This window comes from Bubalus kerabau, chromosome 2 (genome assembly GCF_029407905.1).
Source record: "Bubalus kerabau isolate K-KA32 ecotype Philippines breed swamp buffalo chromosome 2, PCC_UOA_SB_1v2, whole genome shotgun sequence".
Taxonomy (NCBI): Eukaryota; Metazoa; Chordata; class Mammalia; order Artiodactyla; family Bovidae; genus Bubalus; species Bubalus kerabau.
In genome coordinates this window covers 116069891-116095308 of record NC_073625.1, presented here as the reverse complement: position 1 = coordinate 116095308, position 25418 = coordinate 116069891, and the positions used below count along the sequence as shown (strand labels likewise).

Below are 25418 nucleotides of genomic sequence, written 5' to 3'. Positions count from 1 at the left end.
GAAGAATTTCCTAACTGTTGTTGATTCAATTTATATTAGACAGTTGGCTCAGGAAATTAGTTTGGAGTTGCTCATATTATTACACTTATATCTATCTTTATATTAATTGCTTTTTTTCTTTTCTTTTCTTGGTTGACCAAAACACAAAACTAAAACAAAAAACTCCCTTCCGAACTTTGAATTCGACAGTATTTTTCCAGAACAGATCGTGTTTTGAAACATAAACGTATGTGCCATGAAAATCATGATAAAAAACTAAACAGATGTGCCATCAAAGGTGGCCTTCTGACATCCGAGGAAGATTCTGGCTTTTCTACATCACCAAAAGATAACTCACTGCCAAAAAAGAAAAGGCAGAAAACTGAGAAAAAATCATCCGGGATGGACAAAGAGAGTTCTTTGGACAAATCTGACCTAAAGAAGGACAAAAATGATTACTTGCCTCTTTACTCGTCAAGTACGAAAGTGAAAGATGAGTATATGGTGGCAGAGTATGCTGTGGAAATGCCCCATTCCTCAGTTGGGGGATCACATTTAGAAGATGCATCAGGAGAAATACATCCACCTAAGTTGGTCCTCAAGAAAATTAATAGTAAGAGAAGTCTGAAACAGCCATTGGAGCAGAATCAAACGATTTCACCTTTATCCACATATGAAGAGAGCAAAGTTTCAAAATATGCTTTTGAACTTGTGGACAAACAAGCTTTACTGGACTCAGAAGGCAATGCTGATATTGACCAGGTTGACAATTTGCAAGAGGGGCCCAGTAAACCTGTGCACAGTAGCACTAACTATGATGATGCCATGCAGTTTTTGAAGAAGAAGCGGTATCTTCAGGCAGCGAGTAACAATAGTAGGGAGTATGCGCTGAATGTGGGCACTATAGCTTCTCAGCCGTCTGTAACACAAGCAGCTGTGGCAAGTGTCATTGATGAGAGTACCACAGCATCCATATTAGATTCACAGGCACTGAATGTGGAGATAAAGAGTAATCATGACAAAAATGTTATTCCAGATGAGGTACTACAGACTCTGTTGGATCATTATTCCCATAAGGCTAATGGACAGCATGAGATATCATTCAGTGTTGCGGACACTGAGGTGACTTCTAGCATATCAATAAATTCTTCAGAAGTACCTGAGGTTACCCAGTCGGAGAATGTTGGATCAAGCTCCCAAGCATCCTCATCAGATAAAGCCAACATGTTGCAGGAATACTCAAAGTTTCTGCAGCAGGCTTTGGACAGAACTAGCCAAAATGATGCCTATTTGAATAGCCCGAGCCTTAACTTTGTGACTGATAACCAGACCCTTCCAAATCAGCCAGCATTCTCTTCCATAGACAAGCAAGTCTATGCAGCCATGCCCATCAATAGCTTTCGATCAGGAATGAATTCTCCACTAAGAACAACTCCGGATAAATCCCACTTTGGACTCATAGTTGGTGATTCACAGCACTCATTTCCCTTTTCAGGTGATGAGACAAACCATGCTTCTGCCACATCAACACAGGACTTTTTGGATCAAGTGACTTCTCAGAAGAAAGCTGAGGCTCAGCCTGTCCACCAAGCTTACCAAATGAGCTCTTTTGAACAGCCCTTCCGTGCTCCATATCATGGATCCAGAGCTGGAATAGCTACTCAGTTTAGCACTGCCAATGGACAGGTGAACCTTCGGGGACCAGGGACAAGTGCTGAGTTTCCAGAATTTCCCTTGGTGAATGTAAATGATAATAGAGCTGGGATGACATCCTCACCTGATGCTACAACTGGCCAGACTTTTGGCTAAAAAAAAATGTGTAAATAATACTGGCACTTTAGAACAGATTAATCAAGAGTGGGGTTACTCTGTGTAAAATGGAGTGCTGTACAGATTTAAGAGCAATGCGTTAAAACAAGTTAAGCTGATATGAATAGCAAGATAATCCAATAACTGCGTTTTGTTTGGTTAGTCAGCATTCTTTGAACTGCCTTACATGTTGTCACCTTTACAGAAGCAATGCATTACTTGTTTTAGATCAGAAACTTGCTATTCCACCTACACCAAGTTTAAAAGGAAAAAAAAAAAGAGACTTTCGCACAATTGTTTCCTAACTGATATCATTGTACATTCTTAGGAGATTAGTAATTGTGTGAAATTTACTCATACTGTTTCTAAGTTTTTCAGCATAGTCATGGCACTTCAGCAGGGAATCTGAGTATACTTTACAGACAGAGTGAACTTAAAAGTTTAAATGTCAAGAGATTATGGCTTAAATAAATTAGTGTGTCCTATGAGGGGAAAAAAGAAACCACCTTTTAAAGAATGATATGCCATATACCCTTGATTTTCATTTTGCATTATATCGACTTTTTCTTTTTGAGAAAAGTAATAAAAATCTGATAGTCTAAGACTCCACTATTTAAAAGCCTAATTACTTTAAAAAAATATGCATACTTTCAAAACTTTTACCAAAATACATAACTGTTGAAGCATTCACTTCTATATGGAAGTATGCATATTGGTGTCAGTTTCTTTGTACAGTTGTACTTAGATATTTTTTATGATTTTTTCATGTGCAAGTATCAAGGTTTTGAAGTTTTAGTAAGAAGATACTCTGTAGATTACATTCCCAAGAACATAATGCTTATACAAAATGTATATTCCACGTTTTAAAGCTTAATTGTATTTTACTTTACATATACACTTCAGTTAACATAGAGCACTTAGAATCTATTTGGTATTTTTGATTTCTCAAAGTAAAAAAAATTTTAGATTTTTAGGTTTGATATGGTTGTGTCATAATCATCTCATAATTGAAAATTTTAATTTTTGGCAATAAAAGGAAATTGGGTATCTTTGGAACTGTAAAATCTGGTTTAATCCTTCTCTTTCTAGAATCTTGATAGATTGGATAATTAAACAGTATCCAGAGAAACTAAAGAAATGGGCATTTTAATTGCTTATTTTATCTTGAGTTACTTTTTAATGAACACGGCTCATTACAATTTTACAAACCAAAAGTGTTTACTAATTCTAGTAACTACAGTTTCTTTTTCAGCTAGATGAGTGATCGGAAACCTTTTGTTGCATTTCAAAATCTAAATAAACTACAGACTTTATCCTTATACCACGAATGTTTTTTTTAATATTTTGTCTTAATACAGCATGGTACAATAAATAATGCTTTTATATATATACATATTATATATATATATATATACTTTTCTAAAGAATGATGGTTTGAGTTACACATTGGACAGTTTTAATTTTTGGAAAATAACAGTTATATTGATTTTATTATCCTCTTTAATTTGTTCCAACTTTTTTGTTTTTTATTTTAAATTTCCACCATATTTGTCACAATGCACACATCAGTAATCTAAAATTAATAACCCCTTGAAGATGCAGCTTTCTTGTTAATTTCCATTTTAGCTTTTATATTGGCCTTATAGACCTTCAGTCTTTGTTTCAGTATAGAATGTTCTACATTTTAAATTATTTTTTATTTTATTTAATGTTATCCCAAGACTGTTCTCATAAAGAAAGGGAACAAAGAAATATCTAACCTTAACATCTTTTACATTTATTTTGAATATATGGTGTTTTATGATAAGAAATATAAATTATGTTTAATGTGGTTTCCTCTATACCTTGGTTATTAAACTTTGCTTGAAACTTTCCCATTTGACAGCTTTCTTTGCTGCCAAATTTTTCAAGAATTCTAGACTTCTTTGAAGTATATATTTAAGTTTTGCCATTATTGACTCTTAAGCATGGTGTGTCTTGAGTTGCACATCACAACCTCAAGAAGTCATCATTCAGGCAGATGTTAACAATGAAACTGTGCTCTCTGTAGGAATAGACATTTGTGTTTTTCTCATACTGCTTATTGGGTGATAGCAGGCATTGATGTCCTGAGTTGTTTGTTTTTGTTTTGAGCCTGATCAGAATTTCTGTTCTGTTGAGAACTTGGTACAGAATAAAGTGGGGTTTTGGTTTGTGTTAACATCACCAGCACAGTTTCTAGAGTGTGGCTCTACTGCTGAGCAGTAAGCCTTTGAAAGTGGCAGTTAATGCAAGTAGAGAGAAGTTCAGGCGTTGCATTCCTGGGTTGGCCTCATTTCTGTACATCTACATAATGGCAGACTTTTCTACCACATTAGAAGCATATTTTGAGGTAAATGATACTTTGGCATAATTTACTGACTTACCACTTAAAGTATAGTCATTACTCTCTTTACTGTGAAATTTTACATGCCTACCAGAGTTACCGTGTATTAATATTATCATCATATGATAAACATCTCAACAGTTGGGTTTCCCCATTTTGCTTCAGAAAGTTACTTAATTTCTATCTGGGCATTAACAGAGAAAGCAAGTAGCCTTTTGTGCTGCTTTAAATCAGAATATTGAGGATATCCTTTTGCAATTTGGGTTTTGTTTTGTTTTTTAATTTCTCTTGGTGAGCAAATTGTTCTATGAAAACATACTCTTACATCCTTAAACTTGGTGAAATGTGAGCCAAGGTGTGCTTTCTTAGAACCTGTTCTCACATTTGAAGATTGGAAACAGATAACATTAGATGAAGTAATATCTCTTGAACATCTTCTAAAAGCGCGTTTGTTTTTTAACTTACTGTACACATATTTCATTTAGTTCAGAATATTTGAAGTGGCTCTTAAAGTTTTTGGATCTACTTGCAGATTTTCTAGTTGATACCACAGAAATCCATCCTCTTAGCTCTGGCTGAGTGAGGACTGCCAGTGGTCGGGTAATTTTCTCGTTCTGAGAGGCAAAAGAGGCCTTGTGCTCAGGGTAGGCTTTCATTTCCACAGGCCAGAGAAGCTTGCAAAGTGCCAGCTAGGTTAGATCTTTTGCCACTTCTTTCATTTTATTAATTTGGGTTTTTAAAGGGCTGTTTAAAAAAAAAAGCCGGGAAACTTAAAAGTAGGCATTACTGTAAAACTATTTCTTAGACTTAGAACATTTTAAACTAGGACTCATTTTTTCACAGTATATTTACTTGAAGCACTATTATAATCGATGAGAAACTTTTTGACTCTGCAATTTAATTTAAACCTTTTCCGTTTCAAATTGCTTTATTTCAGGGAAATAATTTTCCAGTTGTTTTTGCTATATTCTGCAAATAAAAAACGGATGTTTCCTGTTTCACTTAAACTTTAGTAGGAAACAAACTACAGCAGACAAACATTTCTTGTTGTGTTTGTTGCTTTCTTTAATCCAATGGATAAAAAAGTAAAACCCTGTAAACATTATTTTATTTTTTTATGCAATACCATGCTGTAAATATGGTTCATCAAATAAGGATGTACCTATGATTGAATCTTTAATTCTGCACAGTTAGAGTTTATATATAAACGTGTCTTGACAATCAAGGACTTTTATGTGCGTCTTCCTTTATGATGTTTTATTAATGTTATGCATTCCATTTGTTTTGAAGTGAGTACCAATGTGCTAATTTGTATTGTCTGAAAGTATGTAATGTTTTTACAGCTTGTTTTTAAGAATCTGTAAATATGTACAAACAAATCACAGTACTGCTTTATGTTAGAAGGCATATGATGTTGTACTGTATGTAAGCAATAATACATAGCAGTGCTAACTTGACAAGTAGCATCAGGAAAGTTCTAAAAACATTTCAGAGTTATTATCTTTATTTCATTTAATAATGATTATCTTTAATCAGTTTTTATAAGCAAATTCCATTGTTCCTCCTATTGGAACATAACACTGTTTACACAGCATAATTGAAGTTGCAGGGGAGACAGGCTAAATCTGACTTCATCTGTACTCACTCACTAAGCATTGAATGGCCTTACCACTCTTCTGCAAGATGGAGGAAGACTGCAAAACTTAGTGCCCATCACACTGAAGGAAGGGGGTGTGGTTTTTTTTCCTGCTTCTGTACTGCTACCTAACTTTGTGGTTTGCTTTGGATTTTAATATTTGTTTCTGTTTTAGATTCAAGCCCATAAGTTTTGAGGTGACTTCAGCTCCATTGTGAAATAGTTCTCTTCATATTTCATAGCTACATTTCAACAATTCTGAACTTTCTACTTTGATTTTTAGATACTTATTTTTCAACCTTGGTTTCTCAGCTGATCAGATGAATTTGTTCAACTTCAATACAAAGAAAGACAAACCTATTGTAGTTTGAATTGAGTAGATATTATACTGTACAGAACAGCTAACTATTTGAACACACACACATCACTGCTTTAGAAATAAACTCGCCAATTTATAAATGTATATGACCTACATTTTATAGGAAAATGTTTTTAAATGCTAGTCATTTATATAATGTGCTTTGAAGGATTTGCTAGTCCACTTCTGTCACTTTTTAGTACACTGGTATCTTTTATATGTAATGTATGCTTTTTATTATTGTAGCAGAGCATTTCAGTAGAAAGAATTTTGCAACAATATGGGGGAAATTTTTCATTGTTGGATTTGAATTATACTGGATTTTATCTGTGTAGTCTTACTTGTCTTTATTTTAATGCTGTCTGGAAGGGAACTTGGTATCCAAATAAAGCAGGTAACCTCATTTTACTTCAAGGGCATACTGTGTAGTGCTGAATTTAATCTGGAAATCTGATGACTTTGAAAAGAAAAACAAGTTTATAAAAATTGTACAGAAGAAATTAAATGTGTAATGGAAATCCTGATGGTGGAGCACGTTGAATTTTCTGATATATAGTGTTATTTTCCTGGGATCCCCTATGCCTTCTTTGTATTTCAACTAATAAAGGAAAAAACCTTGTCACTGAAAACTGGTAGGATAATAGGATATTCTGATTATACAGTATTACTTTTCCTATCCCATTTTCTGACCCTTTCTCAATCACTGTAAATTTTATTTTCTATTTTCTCTTGATAATTAACCATGTACATAATATAGACACTGTTGTATAGAACTGAATGAATTTTGAGTTGCTGTGCTTAAAAGGGTAAACAGGAATATGGATATTGAGAATTTATAAAATGCCAGAACAAATTTATTGGAGAAAAGGGGGCATCATATATGTCCTGGAAGGTAAAATAGTTGATGTTTCTTCAGCCCTCTGGGAAATCATTGTGAAAGAACTACAAACTCAGTATCTGACACCAGTGGGTCTTTCTTTCCCCACTTCCCCTCCAAACATATGAGCACTAAATTTCAAACTCTACTCAGGTGAAAATTGCTTTGCAATGAAACTTATCACATTGAAATTTTCACTGTTAAAAGATGTCTGTGATATTTTTAAATACAAACTTTTACATCAGTGGTCAGCAGCTTGGCAACTGAAATTCGGTAAGTCAATATATTTTAAAATACATTTAACCCTCCAAAAAGAATTGTTTTTAAACAACTGGGAGGATTTTTGTTGTTGTTGAAATGTGTTTTTTATTGTCATTGTAAAAATAAAATTTTGCTTGACCCCATATTATGCCATGAATAAATTGCTGAGCCTTCATAATATAGTGAAAGCTTGTTTCATGCATAATCATGGAACAGAGAAATGTTCTTTAAACTGACCTATTCATTAAGAGGTTTAATGAGTTTCAAAGCTTCTTGACATTATTGTCATGTAGTAAACCTTGCCATTTGGAGTTTATAATACCATTTTATGTATTGTGATACTAAAGGAAATTGTTTTTGTTTTATTTTTAATTGAATTATTAGACTAATTTATATTTGCAAATTCTGCATTTAAAATGTGGACACTGGCTGTTTGAAAAATAAAATACAGAATACAGTTTTATGAATAATTTCTTAGCTGAATTTTTCACAATATTCTGATTCAAGTAACTTAGTGATAAATATTTCAAAATTGGTAAGGTTAATATTAAGAAGAGGAAAAGAATGTCTGTATAGAGCAAACAGTTTGGTACACAAATTGGGTAACAAGAGGGCCTTTACTGTAGCTTTGTGTAGAACGTTACCAGGCAGTTCTAAAATGCAGGAGTCTGGTGTTAATGTTAGTCACCAGTATTTTAGACTTGAAATAAGTTTAACATAGAGCTAAGAAAAAAAGTGTAAGAATGTATGTTTTTTCTTTATAGATAAGATTCAATTATCATACATGGCTTTTTTTCCCCCCCTGTTTGTGGAAGTTTGTTTTCATCCATTTATCTCCTTACCAGTACTCCCTCCCTGTTTTGTGACCAGTGGGACACATTGTAAGAAAGCTGTCTGAAGCTTGGAGTGCAGCCTGGGTCCTTGAGGACCCAAGGTCCTGAAAAACTAACTGGCTTTTGCAAAGATTAATCCTAAGACCGTGATGAGTTTATTAGTATGGTGCTTTAACCAGTTATACATAATACCACCGATAATCTACTAAACCTTGCTTAGATCACACTTTTTCTTGAATGATGAGGTATGGTAGGGAGAGGGCCAGTGAGATACATATCAGATATACATGATAGTTCTCCCACCTTCTGAAGATTGCAGGAAAAATTGAAGTCATTTGATTTAATGTTTGTTTGTTATTGAATCCTTGAAAATTTATCAGGCACAAAGGAGTATGAAGATGTTGATGATCACATGTTTGGATAGAAGTTAATAATTCTTTTCAGAGTGCTGGCAATTTTTCCCCCACTTTGATGAAACTGGTATGGTATTGGAATAAATTATTTTCATTTTATGAATAAAGAATCAATGGAGCAGAAGTTTTAAGTGAACTAAAGGTAAATTTAGAGTCTCGTTATTTTAGTTCTTTTTGTCATTTTAAAGTGTCCTTAAAAGGACATTTCTAGTAAAAACATTTTACAAACACACTCATGCAGATGTATAGCCATGTGAATAAGAGCGGGAATGTGAAATGTGATACTGTAAATGAGTGACATTTTCAAAGGGGTTTTTCCAAACTACTGGAAAAATTCAAGTTTAGAAATGGATTTGAATTGTGAAATAGAGAACATTTGAGGCTTTGCATATTTATCCATATGAACTTTTAAAGTTGTTGCTTTCTTAATTTTTTCTAGCTTATACCATTCTTAATAAGATTCTGAAGCCATGATGCTTGTGTCAAGGTAATGAAAGGGGCCAAACAATGTATATTATCTGTGATAGTAACTGTATTTTGTTGATTTGAATTCTTACTTGTGAGGGTATAGTATTCAGCATTGATCACCTACTTAGTAACAGGCATTGTGCTAGATGGAAATAGATGGTTGAAGCTACTAGGATCTTTATATGAACATCTGAAAGGTGTTAACTGCAGGATGGTATCAATTTCAGGATGCAGGGTTGTACTTTAGATTATTAAAGCAAATATTCAGTGTTAGGATGTGTTGGGTAATTTATATGTCATTTCTCAACGAATGAGTAAGTAGTAGTCTTAGGATAGTTTTCTAGAGAGTTTTAGTAAGTTGGTTCCAGAAGATAGAAATATACAGATAAACACAGTGGAAATAAGAAACCATTGTTTAAAATCATCCCCTAATTAAAATACCAAGTAGGGTTGAATAGGATTATGGATAGGATTCAAACCTGGCCTGTGGAAATGAGACAGTAGGCTTTATTCAGAAGGAACTGACCTATTTCAAAAAAGGAAGATGAATACTCGGTTGGGATTCACCAACCTGAGGATGAAAACGGAGGAGAGAATCACCTCTCTCTCATTGGGGGTTTGGAAATGGATGTTGGAGGATGCTTTCCTGGCAGTAGGCAGGCCAGTGCTTTTAGTCATTCTATCAGTATCAGTCTTCATAGAATGGTACTAATATTTTTTGAGTACTCGGAAATAACACCCAACTGGCCATTACTCCCAGACTATTATTATAATACTCTTCATGTCAGATAACTTCCACTAGCGCCTGATCATTTGCTATCTTCTTTTCCTTAGCCGTTTCCTTCAATGTGTTTGGGTCACTGTAAAATTTATCTTTAAACCTCCAATATGGTAGTTTTCCTGTTTTCTTTGTGGGGACTGCAGCACTATCATGTAACTTTTTTCCATGGCAATAATGAAAGTTGAGTGATTGCTGGAGCACAAAAGTAAATGTTAGGAAGAGGACACAACTGAGTAAATGTGTTCAGAACACCTCAGGACTCCACAGGAGACTTTGGCTGAGAGTTGTCCGAGCAGCTTGTGGAGCTGGCCCTCAGGATCTGGGGGCAGGTGATGGCACTCCAGGACAGCATAACCGGTGCTGCATGGGACAGCTCTAAGTAAGCTGTGTGGGACTTTGCTGATTATAATTGTGAGACAGTGGGAGTACAGTTTGGTACTCTTCAGATAAAGAGCAGTGAAATAAACAAGGAATTTAGACCTTCCAAATTCTGGCTCCACCTGGATCTCTCTCTCTAACATCGTCCAAGTTGCTTGCTTTTCCTGAGTCTGTTTTCTTCATCTGTAAGATGGGCATCATAATTCCCATGAGAGTTGCTGTGACAAGTCATTTGAGGTAATTTGTAAACTATAAAAGCACAAATAGATACTCCCTAGTTTAGATTTTAGAACACAAAGGCAAGATGGAGCAGAGTTGGACAGATGTTGCAAGCTTAATTTTGTGTAAAGCAGCACATGGAATAAATTCCTGACTTGCTGACTATATCTTTCAAAAGATTAAAGTAGTTATGAGAGGATCTACCTGTCTGGATTTAATTGACCAGCAAAGAATAACTACTTAGTGAGGTGAAAGTGACAAAAATTTTGTGAAGTTATGATTTCATTGTCTGAGACCCCGGAAAGGATGGAACATTTGTGTTGCTGTGAGTGAAAACAAAATCAGTAGACTTTCAGGGAAAAGAAATCATCCTACAAAAGCAAGAATATATTGAACTTTTGAATCCTAAGCTATTGGTTAATCATGAGCAGGGACCTGGCTGCCCCTGAGGCCAAATCAGAGTCATGGACAAGAAGATTGGAGGAGCACAGTCAGCCTCACCTGTTGGGAGGGAGTGATGTGTGGATGCGGGAGGCCTGCCCAGTCACCTTTTTATTTTTCTTTGACCATTTCTGTTTATCTCCTTTATTTTCTTCCTCCTAAATGGCTGTATGTATGGGCCATAACAGGTATACATCAATCAGAAACAGCTAGACAGTGTGCAATGCCTGGCTTTTCATACAAGTTAGGTTTATTTATCATACATGTTTTTTAGTATTACTATTTCCAGAGAATTCAAAACTAATTGTTCATCAGGAAAAGACTCTGGACGCCTAGGTTAGTTTGTGGGCTGTTTGAAGGCATTTTGTTCACAGAATATAGATCCATGCCTCACACAAGCAGATACCAGTGAGTGAATGAACAATGTTATGGGATAAAAGAGGCATTAGCAGTGAAGGTACTAGAAGTGGTGGACATTTGATGGCATTAAGATGATGCTATGATCAGGGAGCCTGGAAATGCCAGATTCTGCATTCAACCACAAACTTAACAACAAGATCCCCAAAAGAAATCCACACAAGGACCAATGGTTAGTAAGATACAAGCTATCTTAAGTGCTGGACCTGTTTCCCATACCCTCATGTAGAAATGGGCCAGACAGTGTCACCAGGACCACAGGCCCCTAGAGCGTTCCCTTCCCCTTGGTGCATCTCAATATGTGAGAAGAGTAAGAAACAGTATAGCCAGGGCTTGATCAGTGAACAAGTAGGTCCCAGCCCTTTCCTTACCCCAGTTGCATAGGAACAAAGAACCATGTCTACATGTGTGGCCAGTTAATGGAAAATGACCTTACTCACTGCTGGGTGTGGCCCAGTAAATGTTCTATGATCTGATCAGTCAGATTGACAACTCACGGAGTCAGGGCTTGTGAATATTTCTCAAATCCTTTTGAACCCCACCTCTCTCATTACCACAGCCCAAGCTAACCTCAATTCTTGCCCAGGCTGCAAGTTTCTGCACAAGGAGTCTTGATAGCCTCCAGTATTTTCTCCAGATGAGAATCATGGACAAGACCTTCAGAAGTGTCTCAGTTGCTACTTGAATAAACACTAAGCTCTTACCTTGACCCTTATGTTCTCTGCAGTGACCTTATGTTCACTTGTGTTCTCTGCAGCTGGTAGTCCCCACCTCCCCCACTGTGAGCCTCTCATCCTCGGCTCTTGCACTACTGGGCTGCTTCCAGTCTCTTACACTTGGTTATGACCCCTTTCTACCACTGGCACGGTTTTCTCTATTAATCTCCCCTCCCCAATTTCAACTACAGCATCACTTTCTCGGAAAAGCTTATCCTGATCTCCATGATCACGTCACACCCACCCTCCCCTCTGTGTCACACCCCCCCACCTCCCCACCCCCACCCCCCGTCTTGGACCACCCTGTACTCTTCTTTTCTAGCATAGGAAAGAACTGGCGTTGGCTGTTTGTAATGATGTACTTATTAGTGTGGGAATTTGATTTTCTGCCTGTCGCGAGCCATCTTGCTCCCCATTGTGTATCTGCATTGGGCACAGTGGTGATCAACAGATGTCTAGAGAATATGGTTGAAAGAGGGCATTCAGGCACTATGAGTTACACCTGAGGATGCAAAGAGAGTGTGCAGGTGGTATAGAAGCACTGCCAGAGCGTTTGAGGCTCTATGCATAGCAGCTGTGGGACCAGAAAATGGGTCATGTGAATTTCAAAATGGGAGGAAAGAGAGGGGATTTTGAAAACAACAGATAGCTGAGTTGGATTTCAATCTCCAGCAATTTCTAGAATGTTCGTAAAAACTCTGTCAGATAGTCTTTACAGGTCTTATCATTAACTCTGTTAAAAATGAGGACACTGAGGCTCAGACCCATTAAAGACTTCGGACAAAATTACACAGCGGAAAGGAAGATCTGGGACTCAAACTCTGGCCTAATTTTTGTCGTCTAGACTGTTGAAGGTCTGTGATGGGTCTTACATGATATTTGAGCAAAGGCTGAGTGCTAATGGCACTGTTGTCACATTTCAGTAAGACTGCCACCATCATCCGTGAAATAAACTGGACCCTGTTCATAGGCTTCTGTGTGCATCCCATGTTTTCTCACAGCCCCAGCAGGTCCTGGCTCACGGCAGATGCCAGATGGCTGAGGGAGAATGCCTTTCTCTTGACTGAGGGCAAACTCCTAGAGTCAACAAATAGCTTAGATCCTGGAGGAGAAACCAGCTCAACAGGAGCTGGGGACACCTGATGGCAGGACAGTGGCGGCCCCTCCCTCTCCACTCAGCCCAGCCCAGGAAGTCAGAGCAGGGTGAGTCTCCTGGAGCCCCGTCCCCTCCTCTGGGCCTGCAGGGCACTCGGGCTGTGTGTGGTGCTGGCGCTGCCGTCAGGCTTGCAGCTCTTGATTCACCCCCTTCCAACTCCTAGTAGCATATAGTAGCATAGCCCTTCTGACAGACTTTTTTTGTATCTGGGGCTCTTGGGAAGGCATTTTAAAATCCAGGAAGAAGGAAAACTCTTTTACTGCCTCATCTCTTCACCTGGATTAGAGAAGCTGTGTATAGGAGAGGGTCTGGTATTGAAACCAAACCAAGTTTAGGTTCAAATTCTGACTCTCCCCTCAGAGCCAGCAAACAGAAGTTTGCTGAGCGTGTGCAGAATATCTAAGACTTTTTAAGACAGGTGTGATGTTGCAGGAGGTGCATCATGTCCAACTAAAAAGAAAAAATATACCTATATTTGTATATTTACAAATATATTTGTTTTACTTGTGTTCTCTGTCTGCACTCAGCTATATTTCACGCTTTCCCCTTGTCCTTGAAGATTATAATTGGAGTAACACACTATTGTGGACAGGATGTATGCTCCCTCTGATATTTTAGAGAAGGTAAAAACAAAAACCCTAGAATGACTGAGCTAGAAATTCCATAGTTTACAACTTGGCTGTCACTTAGAATCACCTGAGAAGTTTAAAGAAAATGCTGGTGCCAAGGCCCCACCCCAGCCATATTGTCTGAAACTATACCCAGGTGATTACAAAATGCAGACCTGGGGGAGAGAGTACCACCAGACTAGCAGATCCATTATTTGTGGCCCTTCTGATGCTGGTTCTAGGGCACAGGCTGTGAGATATGTTTTTGTAATTATTAAACATATTTACATTTTGATTTAATGTTTTCAACCTGTTTTCACATTTCTATTTTGGTTGAATTTGTCGAAGTTCTGATCCCTCCCCAGGGTTCAGACTTTCTGCTAAATGAGATCATTTTTGAAGACATGGTCTCTTCTCCAGCTTTTACACAGAAGGCAATTCCCAGCACTGACCACTGGAAAGGAACGAGATGAAGGATCTTCTGTCTGCAGCTGACCAGGGTAGGACCCATAGAGCAACAGCCTCACTACTGTGGGCTTCGACTCTAGCTGGAGTGGTTCCCAAATAGAAAAAAAGGTGAGTTTAAGAATATTTCTTAAATGTGAGTTTAAGAGGTGAGTTTAAGAACATTTAAGAATATTATTATTATTTTTAAATATAACAGTACTACAACAAGGGTAAAGTCAAACAATTTGAGATGAATAAAAATACTGTGAAAGGAAATGAAATATTTTTTATCTTGGTTAGATGCATTATGTATTTGCTATCTGTTGCTGAATAACAAATTACCCCAAAATTTAGAGGCTTAAAACAATAATAATTCACTATCTATCATGGTTTCTGTGGTCAGGAATTCAGACAGAGCCCAGCAAGGGCAGCTTATCTTTGCTCTGCAGTGTCTGGGACCTCAGCTGGAAGAATCTAAGGCAGGGAACTTGAATCATCATCTGAAGGCTTGTTTCACTTACATGTCTGGAAATTGATGCTGGCTATTGGTAGGAACATGTGGCCTCCCCATGTGGCCTGGGCTTCCTCACAACATGGTGGCTGAGTTCCAAGGGTAAGTGCTCTGAGAGCAAGGAAGCCAGATGGACTCCCTATTGCCTTTATGACCTAACCTAGGAAGTCAAGCAGTGTCATTTCTTTCGCTTCTATTGGTTGAGGCACTTACAAAGGTCCATTTGGCTCAAGGGGAGGGGACATAGATTCCCATCTCTTTTTGAAGGAATGTCAATGTCATATTTCAAAAGAGCATATGGGATGGAATATGTTAATGCAGTTATCTTTGGAAAATGCAATCTGCCCCACATTGTCTTTTAATTTTCTTACTCATTTTTTCAGATCCCAAAAATAACGTGCTCATTGTAAGAAAAAAATTCAATAAAAATCCAAAATTTGTGCACCAAACTTAGATTTCCTCTCCCATTTTACTATCTCAACCCCCCTCTCTAGAGATAACCACTGTTAACAAATGGATGTGTATTTTTCATACAAACTATACACATACATGCACTGCTTAAAAAAAACTGTATATGTTATTCTACAATTTGCTGTTTTTACTTGTTGTTATGTGATGATCAAAGTTCTATATTAGTACATATAAAAATACCTAGTTCTTTCTAATGCTGGCTATCATAGTATGGCTGTACCATAACTTATTTAATCAGTCTTCTATTAGTGGTCAGTTAGGATGTTAAATTTTAAAAACTATTACAAAGTAATGATGCAGTGAACATCTTTGTACTAGGTCATATAGGGTAGTATATTAAAAATGGAATTGTTCTGTTCAGAGGTTATGCAGGATACTATTTTTCAATACAGTAAGTATTACTATTTTTTTTTTTACAGTTATATCATTGTTATAAATCTACATTAAGCAGGATACACTTTTTTTATTTGTAAATGGACAGGTTTCTCTAGCCTTAACATGAAGAAAAAGGACAAACATTTGTTCTTAGGTAGAGAAGACGCTCATAAGTTTTAAAGGAAACTTTTCATTTGTTTAGAAAATGATGAGTGACAAGAAGTAGGTGGTTATGAACAGAGGGGTGGATTTCCTTTTTTAATGTTTTTAGCTCAGGCTGACATGGAATTGAAGGTGGATTCTTCAAAGTTCACATGACACTTTGAGAGAGGCTCATCAGAAGGTGACAGCAAACAGGAAACCAGCTTGAGGCAAAAAAACGAAGTGTCAGGTGTGACCCCCCCCAAAAAGTGAAGTTGCTCAGTCATGTCTGACTCTTTGCGACCCCATGGACTGTAGCCTACCAGGCTCCTCCATCCTTGGGATTTTCCAGGCAAGAATACTGGAGTGGATTGCCATTGCCTTCTCCAGGGGATCTTCCCGACCCAGGGATCGAACCCAGGTCTCTCTCATTGCAGGCGGACGCTTTACCGTCTTAGCCACCAGGGAAGCCCCTGTGAAGCTGTTTCCATGCGGTTTCGAACCGGGGACCTTTTGCATGTTAGGCAAACGTGATAACCACTACACTACAGAAACCACACACGTGACCCCAAAATAAATAATAAAGATGGCAATACTCTCTGTACAGATGTCTGTACAAACATGAGATTCCAATAATATGCCCACCCAGCCATCCATTGCTCACAGGTGGCTAATCTGTAATTCATCCTGGGGTTCTTTCCTCTTACAGAGTGCATTGGTACAAACTTCTTTACTGGGAAAGAAGTTCTGACACATGCTACAACTTTGAGAACATGATGCTAAGTGAAAAATCAGACATAAAAAGGACAAATGTCATCTAATTTCACTTATATGAGAAAGGTTGGAGAAACAAATTTATAGAGCCAGAAAATAGAGGTTACCACTTGCTGGGACAAGAGGGCTGTGGGGAGTTACTGCTGAAGGGTACCGAGTCTCAGTTTGGGGGTGATGAAGTTTTGGAAATAGTTCAAGCTGCACCACGTGGTAAATATTATTAATGCCACTGAACTATACCCTTAAAAATCGTTTAAATGATACATTTTATATATATATATTTCCACATCAAAACCCACACACCAAAAAACCCTTTGCTGGAGCAGAGGAGGTTGGGGCTCTCTCAGTGTTCCCATGGCTTTGCCTTCCCTTTTGTTTTTAAAAGAACAACCTCTATTTTTAGGGATTTTCACACAAAGGCTCCTGTGGGCGTGGGAAGTACTCCCAGCTGCCCTCCGGTTTCTCAGAAGCCCACAAGGAGGCCTAGCAAGTTATTTCAGGCTTAGGAAATATGCCGGATTGGAAATAGAGATAATTTAATCTCTCTGCATGATGATGACTTTTTTTTTTTTTTTTCCCCTTCAAGGTGGGGTCCTGGAAACCTTACCTCATCCCTAATCCCTTCAAGCCGATTCTGGGAATCGCTGAAGGTGGCGAAGGTAATTACTTCCCACACCTCAGCATGCCCGAGGGCACTTTCTTGGCGAAAGAATTCCACTTCCGGCAAGGCTGAGGGTCACCTGGGTCGCGTGGCCGCTGCACACTGGGGTCCCTGGAGCGCAGTCTTAGTCTCTTGCGCCAGTGCTTCTGCTCCCCAGCCTCTCATTCCTGCGTTCAGCAGTGTCAGAGAGCAGGTGCAGTGAGTAGGCTCGCGTCCTGTCACCCTAATCCGAGGGTCGTGCACCTCGGCGGGGTGCGGTGAACGAGCTATCCAGAGCGGTAGCTGGTCAAGTCTGAGAGTTTGCGGACTCTTCCCTTGTCCACTCCTGCACCCCCGCGCAGTCCCTTCCCACCCCTATTAAGATTGCTGTTCCTTTTTCCCGGGAGCCCTCCCGGACGGCCGACGGTGCGCGGGCACCACCCTTGGGGAGGGGAAGTGCCCACGGCCCGTCTCTCTCAACCTGGATCCGAGAGTCGTGGCCGCGGTGCCCGAGCTCGGGCCGGACGCCTCGTCAGCGGGACAGCTGGGACCCGTGCCGCGCGCACCTGGTCAGCCACGTGGCGGCGGGGCGGGGCCTGGGCGGGGCGGGCCCAGCTCTAGAAGCCGGCGTCCCGGGAACAGGTGAGGGCGGACGCCGAGCGGCTGGTGGGTGGGGAGAGCGCAGGGTGGTCTTGGGCGGCTCCTCTTTCCCGGGAACTCTGTAAGCCGGAGCCCGGCTTGGGTCACCTTTGCCCTCTGCTCAGGTAGACCCCATTCCTGTCTGCACACGGCAACTGGGACCCGAGCCTCCCGCCGGGCCCAGGGCTTCCTGAGAACTTGGTTCGAGACCGGCGGAGGCTGGAGAGGGGGTGTACGCTGCGCTGTAGGAGTTCGCGTAAGTGGGGTTGCTGGAGGCACGCGAGTTCAGCGTTGACCGAAACACTAGGGGTCTGTGCTCTGTCTCCGGAGCTGGTCTCGGTAAGTCTCCGGTCCTTTGACCACTTGCAGCCAGTTCTAGTGGATCGATGGTGTCCTAGCCCTGGACAGAGGGGTTCACAAGGAAGGAGAGGAGTGTAAAACTGTGTCCTCAGGGGCTGGGCAGCTAGGCAGTCAGCTGCGACCCCTGTGTTGAAGGAGCTCAGGGCAAAAAAGAGCTGGGGGCAGCTGTGTATAAAAGAACAGCAACATTTGAGCAGAGGGAGTCTGTGAAGGATGAGTGGGATCAAATATTTGGGTACCAAAGAGGGAAGGAGATGTTTTCAGATGAGGCAAGACAAAGCTCCTTCCTCAGCCAGGGCCTGGTATAGGAAGGATGGGCAATAAGGATCCAGGGAAAGAGGAGCCAGACTGATCGGGAACACTGTTTACTTTCCAGAGGGGTCTCCCCACCCAGACCACCAGGACCCCCATTTCCAGAAGAATGGCCCAGATATCTCAAGTGCAGGAACTCTTCCACGAGGCAGCCCAGCAGGTAGGCCTGGGTGGTGTGGGGGTCTGTGAGAAAAGGTCACCAGGCAAGATGCTGAATGGAAATCTTACGGTGGACTATTTTAAAAGTAATGATCTCAGACATTTATTTTGGTATTCTAGCTTAATCGAGAAAATGTTACAGCCAACTCCTAGCCATCTGTGTGCAAAAAATATTCTTTGGTATCTAGCAGATTCCAAATCCTGGACACTCCTCCTCCTACCCTGCCCCACCCATGGAGGTTTTCCATGAACAGAGTGAGGACTGAGATAATACAGACTCCTTTTAATACTGTATCAAACCAATGTAAGAAGGTAAATTTATTTCTGACAAAGTCATACTGTATATACTGAAGTCAAATAGATTTCTGGATTCCCTGATATCTGCAGGTTTTTCTTTTTCTTTCTTTATCTGTTCATCATTACAGTAAGTATTCAGTGTAGGTATGGAATTAAAGTGACTCTCCCCTAAAAAACAAACCAACTGTGCTTAGGCATTTATCAAGGAGTTACTTGCACCAGGGTCTTTGCTGTATGATGGTCACTCAACTGTGAAGTTTTCAGTCTCTTGGATATCTCTCGTCTTTATAGAGAGGGTTAGAGGGGTTTTCTGGCATTATAACAGGGAGAATGAGCCCCCCAAAAAGAGAGAGAATCAACTCATGGCCTCACACAGTAACAAGAGAATAGGGTCCAAAGCCAGGGAGTCCTGAGCCAAAGGGCAGAGGCTGGAGAGGCAGATGGGATTCAGGATTGGTGGGGGAATCCAAGCTGGCTAGTTACCCCTCTTCATGTGCATGGGTACATATGAAAAATGCAGCGTGGTGGCTGGTAGCTGGCGAGTGCTCAGCAAAAGGTACTGCTCTCCTTCCCCCTGGCGGGCCCAGAACTGTATCCTGCATTCTCTACTGAGCTCCTTACACTCAGCCCCCCAAATATTCAAGGTGTTTAGAAAAAATGAGTGACTGGAGACCCAGAATAGCTCCTCAGAGAGATTTCAGAACTCTTGCCCAGAGGTCTTTGCTCCTAGGTGAACGAGCCAGTACCATATTTTTAATGTGGTTGAGTACCCTTATAGAAACCTTGACTTACTTATTTTATTTAACTTTAAGAATGTATTTAGCTCGACCAGTCTCTCGTCATACTTGCCATGCATTTTATTTGTGTTTGCAAGACTGTACATGAGTGTTTATGCACCTAATATATGTTCATGGTCTACTTCCTAAATAATGGGTACTGTTGAGCTTGAAAAATGTACCCAGATGGAAAACGTAAGGCCCTTGTTTCCAGGGATTCTGAAAGGAGAGCATTTGGTTCATTGCTGTGAGAGGGATCCATTAAGGCTCAGCTGTGATCCTCTCTCTCGTTTAAAACCTTCAGTGGCTCTCCTATCCACCACTCAAGAGTTCAAACTCCTTAGCCTAAGTCCTGCACAGTCTGACCCAGTCTGAGTTTCAAACCTGCTCCCCTGCATCTTACTCTCTGTACCCCACCTTCCAGACAAAGGTCCATTCCCTAGGCCCTGTACTTGTATCTTTCCCCTTGCTGGTCTTTGCTAATACTTCTCACTCAGCTGATTTGTCTCTGAACTCTCCAAGTATCTAAGGCTGCTGCTGCTGCTGCTGCTAAGTCACTTCAGTCGTGTCCGACTCGGTGTGACCCCATAGACGGCAGCCACTAGGCTCCCCCATCCCTGGGATTCTCCAGGCAAGAACACTGGAGTGGGTTGCCATTTCCTTCTCCAATGCGTGAAACTGAAAAGTGAAAGTGAAGTCGCTCAGTCATGTCCGACTCTTCGCAACCCCATGGACTGCAGCCTACCAGGCTCCTCCATCCATGGGATTTTCCAGGCAAGAGTACTGGAGTGGGGTGCCATTGCCTTCTCCAATCTAAGGCTATGCCTGGCATTTAAGTAGCAGTAAATGTTAATTGACTAACCAAATGAACAAGTAACAGATGACCACAGTGCAAGCTAAATTGCCATGAATGCCCTAAGAGAGAGTTGATTTTTATTTTAAAATTTTTTTGTAATTAATTAAAGCCACAACTACGTGGCATGCGGGATCTTAGTTCCCTGGCCAAGGATTGAACCCGTGCCCCCTGCAGTGGAAGCACAGAGTCTTAACTGCTGGACCACCAGGGAGGTCTCGAGTGTTGATTTTTAAAATGATGGATGTAAATGCCTATGTATCACCTTCCTCTCCATCTCCCTCAGTCTCTGAACATACAGGGATTAGACAGTGTTCAATGTCAAGGCCTTTGGTGTTCATTATCTAGACATCTTGGAAATCTTTCCCTTTGTCTTCATTGCCCTGTCTTGTCCAAGGTATCATTTTTTAATTGAATTATTTCATATCTTCCTAACTTCTTTCTCCACATCTCATCTAAAGCGATCCCTTTTTAAAGCACAAGTCTGTGCATTTGACTCCTCTGCTTAAAGCCTTTCCATGGCTTCTTGCTGCCTTCAGAACTCAGTTCAGACTCCTTACCTTGGCCCCCACAGCCCCTGCCCACCCGCCCTCACCATGATCTGACTGGCTTCCCCTGCTCCCTCCCATAGTATGCTCTGTCAGTGCGCTTGCTCTGCAGTATTGAGGTGAGCTGTTTCTTTCCTGTCTTCCTGGGTGGTGGTGGTTTAGTTGTGAAGTCATGTCCGACTCTTGCGATCCCCACAGACTGTAGCCTGCCAGGCTCCTCTGTCCACGGGATTCTCCAAGCAAGAATTCTGGAGTGGGTTGCCACCCCTGTCTTCCTTAAGGCTGTGAATCCCTGAAGTTCAGGGCGTTGTCTTATTCATTTTTGAGTCCTCAGTACTTGTCGTTAGTGCTCGGCATATGGAAGATGCTCAGTCAGTGCTGGTTCTGCTTAACTGAACTCACCTGGCTAAGGATGGGGGGAGCTGCTATTTGCATTAGGTCTTGAAGGGTCAGTGGTAAAGTTGGGGCACACGTCCCCAGGCTGCGAGGGTAAGAAAATGATTATAACTACCAACTTATTATGTGCTGAACACTTAATGTGCATTGTCTCTTTTAATCTTCACAACATTCCGAAGTAGATATAATAATTATTTTGGTTGACAGATGAAAAACGGAGGCACTCTGAACCTGGGAATGGTTGTTGCCAAGGTCTAGGCTTTAATCTTTGCTTTATGCCTCCTGCCTCAATGGCCTGAGCGAAGCCTGTATGGGAACAGATAGCAGGCTGGACAGCTAACATGTTGAAGTGGTTGGCCTTCCAGAAGTTTCCCATGAACCTTTTTCTCCCTTTACTCCAGGTTTGGGAGTTAGGAATTCTGCTAAGAGCTTTGAGGCCTGAGGAGTATGGGACCAAGAAGGCCATGCCCAGTGGGAAGACAGGCTGGGGGGTGTTACCCTAAACCCTTCTGTTCAGATCTGCTCTGCTCTTGGTCACTGTGTCATTTGGGAAGAGTGGGGATGCTTGCAAGTTAAGTGGAGGGGTTAATGAATGGATTCTTTGTTTGCTTTACTCATTTTGGGACCAGATTGGGTATGTGTGGGTGGGTGTGTGTGTGTTGAGATACTTCATGTAAATGTTTAGTATAGCACTCAGTTCATAGGAGGCATTTTGTAAATGTTGTCTAATAACAAAACTGAGATGGGCAGTATGTATTTGATCCAGGAGGTAGTGATATGACTGATCAGAGGGTTCAGTTGGCAAATGAATACATAACTCAGCACATCAAATTCAGGTAGAAGACCTAAGGTAGGAGTCCCAAATCCAGAATAATTTCCTTGGCCAAAACCAGAGACTGGGATAGTGTCTGGGACACTCTGGATGATGTGGGATGGGCAGTCCATTGAGGACTATTTTAGGCCTGGAGTGGTTTGGGAATGTGTGTGTGTACCTTGTGGAGGTACGAGTCATTTCAGGAACCTCTGTCCCCAGGCACTTCACTGATGTGCAGTGTGGTTTAAGGGTGGACTTGAACCTGGGAACCTGGGGTTCCCAATTCTGACTATGCCATCAGGCATGCCAAGCCCTTGGGCAAGTTACTCAAGGGCTTGCCCTCTGTTTCCACAACTGCAAAATGGGGTGAGTATACCTGATTTTCAGGGTTCTTACACCATCTGCAGAAGGTCTGGCCCCGTGCCTGTCACACGGTGCACACTGAATACAGTGCTTGTCCGGTGATTGGATGAAGCAGATTCCACACAGAAACCCAGTCGAGTAGTCTGCTTGTGAGATGCAGGGCTGGAAAGCTAAGGAGCAGCTGGTGCCAGAGGGAGGCGAATGGAAAGCTAATGGCCTTTGATAGCAGCCATCTCTCCATCAGTCACTGGACAGAGAGGACTGTGACAGACGCAGTGGTCAGGAATATGAAGCTGACAGGAGAAAGGAGTAGCTGGAGACAGGGAGAGATGGCAAGTGGACATCTGTGCAAGGTCTGGGGTCCAGCAGGATCCAGTGCTCTTAGTGTGGGAAATAGCGGGAAAAGTTGGCTCAGCTTAGCAGGCATTTATCGAGTGCCTGTTCTTGCCAGGATCTCCAGCGAGTGCTGCAGATAGTAAAACAGAAGTCTCTTAATCACGATGGAATAAGGGATGCCTCCCACTAGTCTGGTGTGCTGTTTTCCTTCTCTCAGGATTGGACAGTCTCCAGAAAAACTTAAAGGGAAGCTGTGTAATGCTGTGGTCTGAGAATGGGTGACCAAAAGCTGCAGATTAGCTAGTGTGAGTAACTCATTCTCTTCCTTCTTTATCCAGCTGGAGACTTGGGATCCAGCAGGAGTGAGTCTGTGAGGACCCTGTTCTAGGAAGTCTGTGGGGTAACTTCTGGCCGGCCTGAGCTAATCACTCTTGAAAAAAGCCCGATGCAGACTCAGGGAGTAAGTTGCCCATCAGAGCTATGGCATCTGGCCCATGCGTGAGCCAGGGTGCGAGCCCTTCATGATGCTGCACTCAGTGCTGCCAGACTCCCTGCCTCCCTTTCCCTCTCTGGCCTTTCCTGTGCTTGCTCCCTGTTCTCGCTTCCTCAGTTCAGTGGCTCACTGAGGTTAGCTCAATGTGGTAAGAGTAAGAAAGAATATGATCCAGTTGTGGGACCAGCAAGCGAGGCAAAAAGAGGCGAACATGTTAAGAGACAGAGGTGATACAAGTTATTGCAATGAATAAAGAGGAATTTTCTACTCTCAAACTCAAAGAAATGGAGGAGTTCTTAGAGATCCTCTGGTCCAGCCCTTGCTTAGCTTGTCAATAAACAAGCCCAGAGATGTGGAATGACTTGCCCAAAGATACATTAAGAGAGTGGCAGAGCCAGGTGAGAACTGAGCCCAAACACCCTCACCCTATATTACGACTCTGGGTTGATCTTAACGCAGCCAATCTTTAGGTTATAATTTTGAGCATTGGTATCAGGCTTCATCACAGAAGCTTTGCTGTGGTTTTCTGCACCCTTATTAGCCCATGTACAGTTAAGAACTGACTTTCTTTTTTTTTTTTGAAAAAATTTTTTTTAATTTTATTTTATTTTTAAACTTTACATAACTGTATTAGTTTTGCCAAATATCAAAATGAATCCGCCACAGGTATACATGTGTTCCCCATCCTGAACCCTCCTCCCTCCTCCCTCCCCATACCATCCCTCTGGGTCGTCCCAGTGCACCAGCCCCAAGCATCCAGTATCATGCATTGAACCTGGACTGGCAACTCATTTCATACATGATATTTTACATGATTCAATGCCATTCTCCCAAATCTTCCCACCCTCTCCCTCTCCCACAGAGTCCATAAGACTGTTCTATACATCAGTGTCTCTTTTGCTGTCTCGTACACAGGGTTATTGTTAGCATCTTTCTAAATTCCATATGTATGCGTTAGTATACTGTATTGGTGTTTTTCTTTCTGGCTTACTTCACTCTGTATAATAGGCTCCAGTTTCATCCACCTCATTAGAACTGATTCAAATGTATTCTTTTTAATGGCTGAATAATACTCCATTGTGTATATGTACCACAGCTTTCTTATCCATTCATCTGCTGAAGGACATCTAGGTTGCTTCCATGTCCTGGCTGTTATAAACAGTGCTGCGATGAACATTGGGGTACACGTGTCTCTTTCCCTTCTGGTTTCCTCAGTGTGTATGCCCAGCAGTGGGATTGCTGGATCATAAGGCAGGTCTATTTCCAGTTTTTGAAGGAATCTCCACACTGTTCTCCATAGTGGCTGTACTAGTTTGCATTCCCACCAACAGTGGAAGAGGGTTCCCTTTTCTCCACACCCTCTCCAGCATTTATTACTTGTAGACTTTTGGATCGCAGCCATTCTGAATGGCGTGAAATGGTACCTCATAGTGGTTTTGATTTGCATTTCTCTGATAATGAGTGATGTTGAGCATCTTTTCATGTGTTTGTTAGCCATCTGTATGTCTTCTTTGGAGAAATGTCTATTTAGTTCTTTGGCCCATTTTTTGATTGGGTCATTTATTTTTCTGGAGTTGAGCTGTAGGAGCTGCTTGTATATTCTCAAGATTAGTTGTTTGTCAGTTGCTTCATTTGCTATTATCTTCTCCCATTCTGAAGGCTGTCTTTTCACCTTGCTAATAGTTTCCTTTGATGTGCAGAAGCTTTTAAGTTTAATTAGGTCCCATTTGTTTATTTTTGCTTTTATTTCCAATATTCTGGGAGGTGGGTCATAGAGGATCCTGCTGTGATGTATGTCAGAGAGTGTTTTGCCTATGTTCTCCTCTAGAATTTTTGCATTTTTCAGGCCCGTTTTAGCATCTTTAAAAAGCCAATATGCAAAATGAGCCTTGGCAGCCACACGCTAGGTGATAGCTTATTGCTTTGTTAGAATATAAAGAAATGAATGCCCCTGCGGAGAAAAGGGAACCCAGGACAAGGCCGTCTTGTTATCCCCTC

The 25418-nt window shown here is 41.0% G+C and overlaps 2 protein-coding genes and 1 non-coding gene across 16 annotated transcripts in view; 2 read left to right on the top strand and 1 right to left on the bottom strand.

The window, feature by feature from the left end:
* Nucleotides 1-6669, top strand: part of ZNF148 (zinc finger protein 148) — a 147837-nt gene extending 141168 nt beyond the window's left edge. For all 8 annotated transcript variants that reach the window (XM_055568483.1, XM_055568478.1, XM_055568477.1 and 5 more), the window contains one exon: nt 190-6669. In XM_055568483.1, coding sequence (XP_055424458.1) covers nt 190-1788 — 1599 coding nt within the window. In that variant the 3' untranslated portion in view covers nt 1789-6669. The remainder of the gene's footprint in view (nt 1-189) is intronic.
* Nucleotides 6670-16142: 9473 nt separating this feature from the next.
* TRNAV-AAC (transfer RNA valine (anticodon AAC)) lies at nt 16143-16215 on the bottom strand. The gene has a single exon. It is a non-coding gene; the product is annotated as a tRNA-Val (tRNA).
* A 1182-nt stretch (nt 16216-17397) lies between these two features.
* SLC12A8 (solute carrier family 12 member 8) overlaps nt 17398-25418 on the top strand; it is a 143634-nt gene continuing 135613 nt past the window's right edge. For 3 of the 7 annotated variants that reach the window (XM_055568473.1, XM_055568470.1, XM_055568467.1), the window contains exons 1-2: nt 17724-18052; nt 18450-18545. In XM_055568473.1, the coding sequence (XP_055424448.1) occupies nt 18495-18545 (51 nt within the window). In that variant the 5' untranslated portion in view covers nt 17724-18052; nt 18450-18494. The other 4 variants (XM_055568474.1, XM_055568468.1, XM_055568471.1 and 1 more) reach the window with 4 other exon arrangements.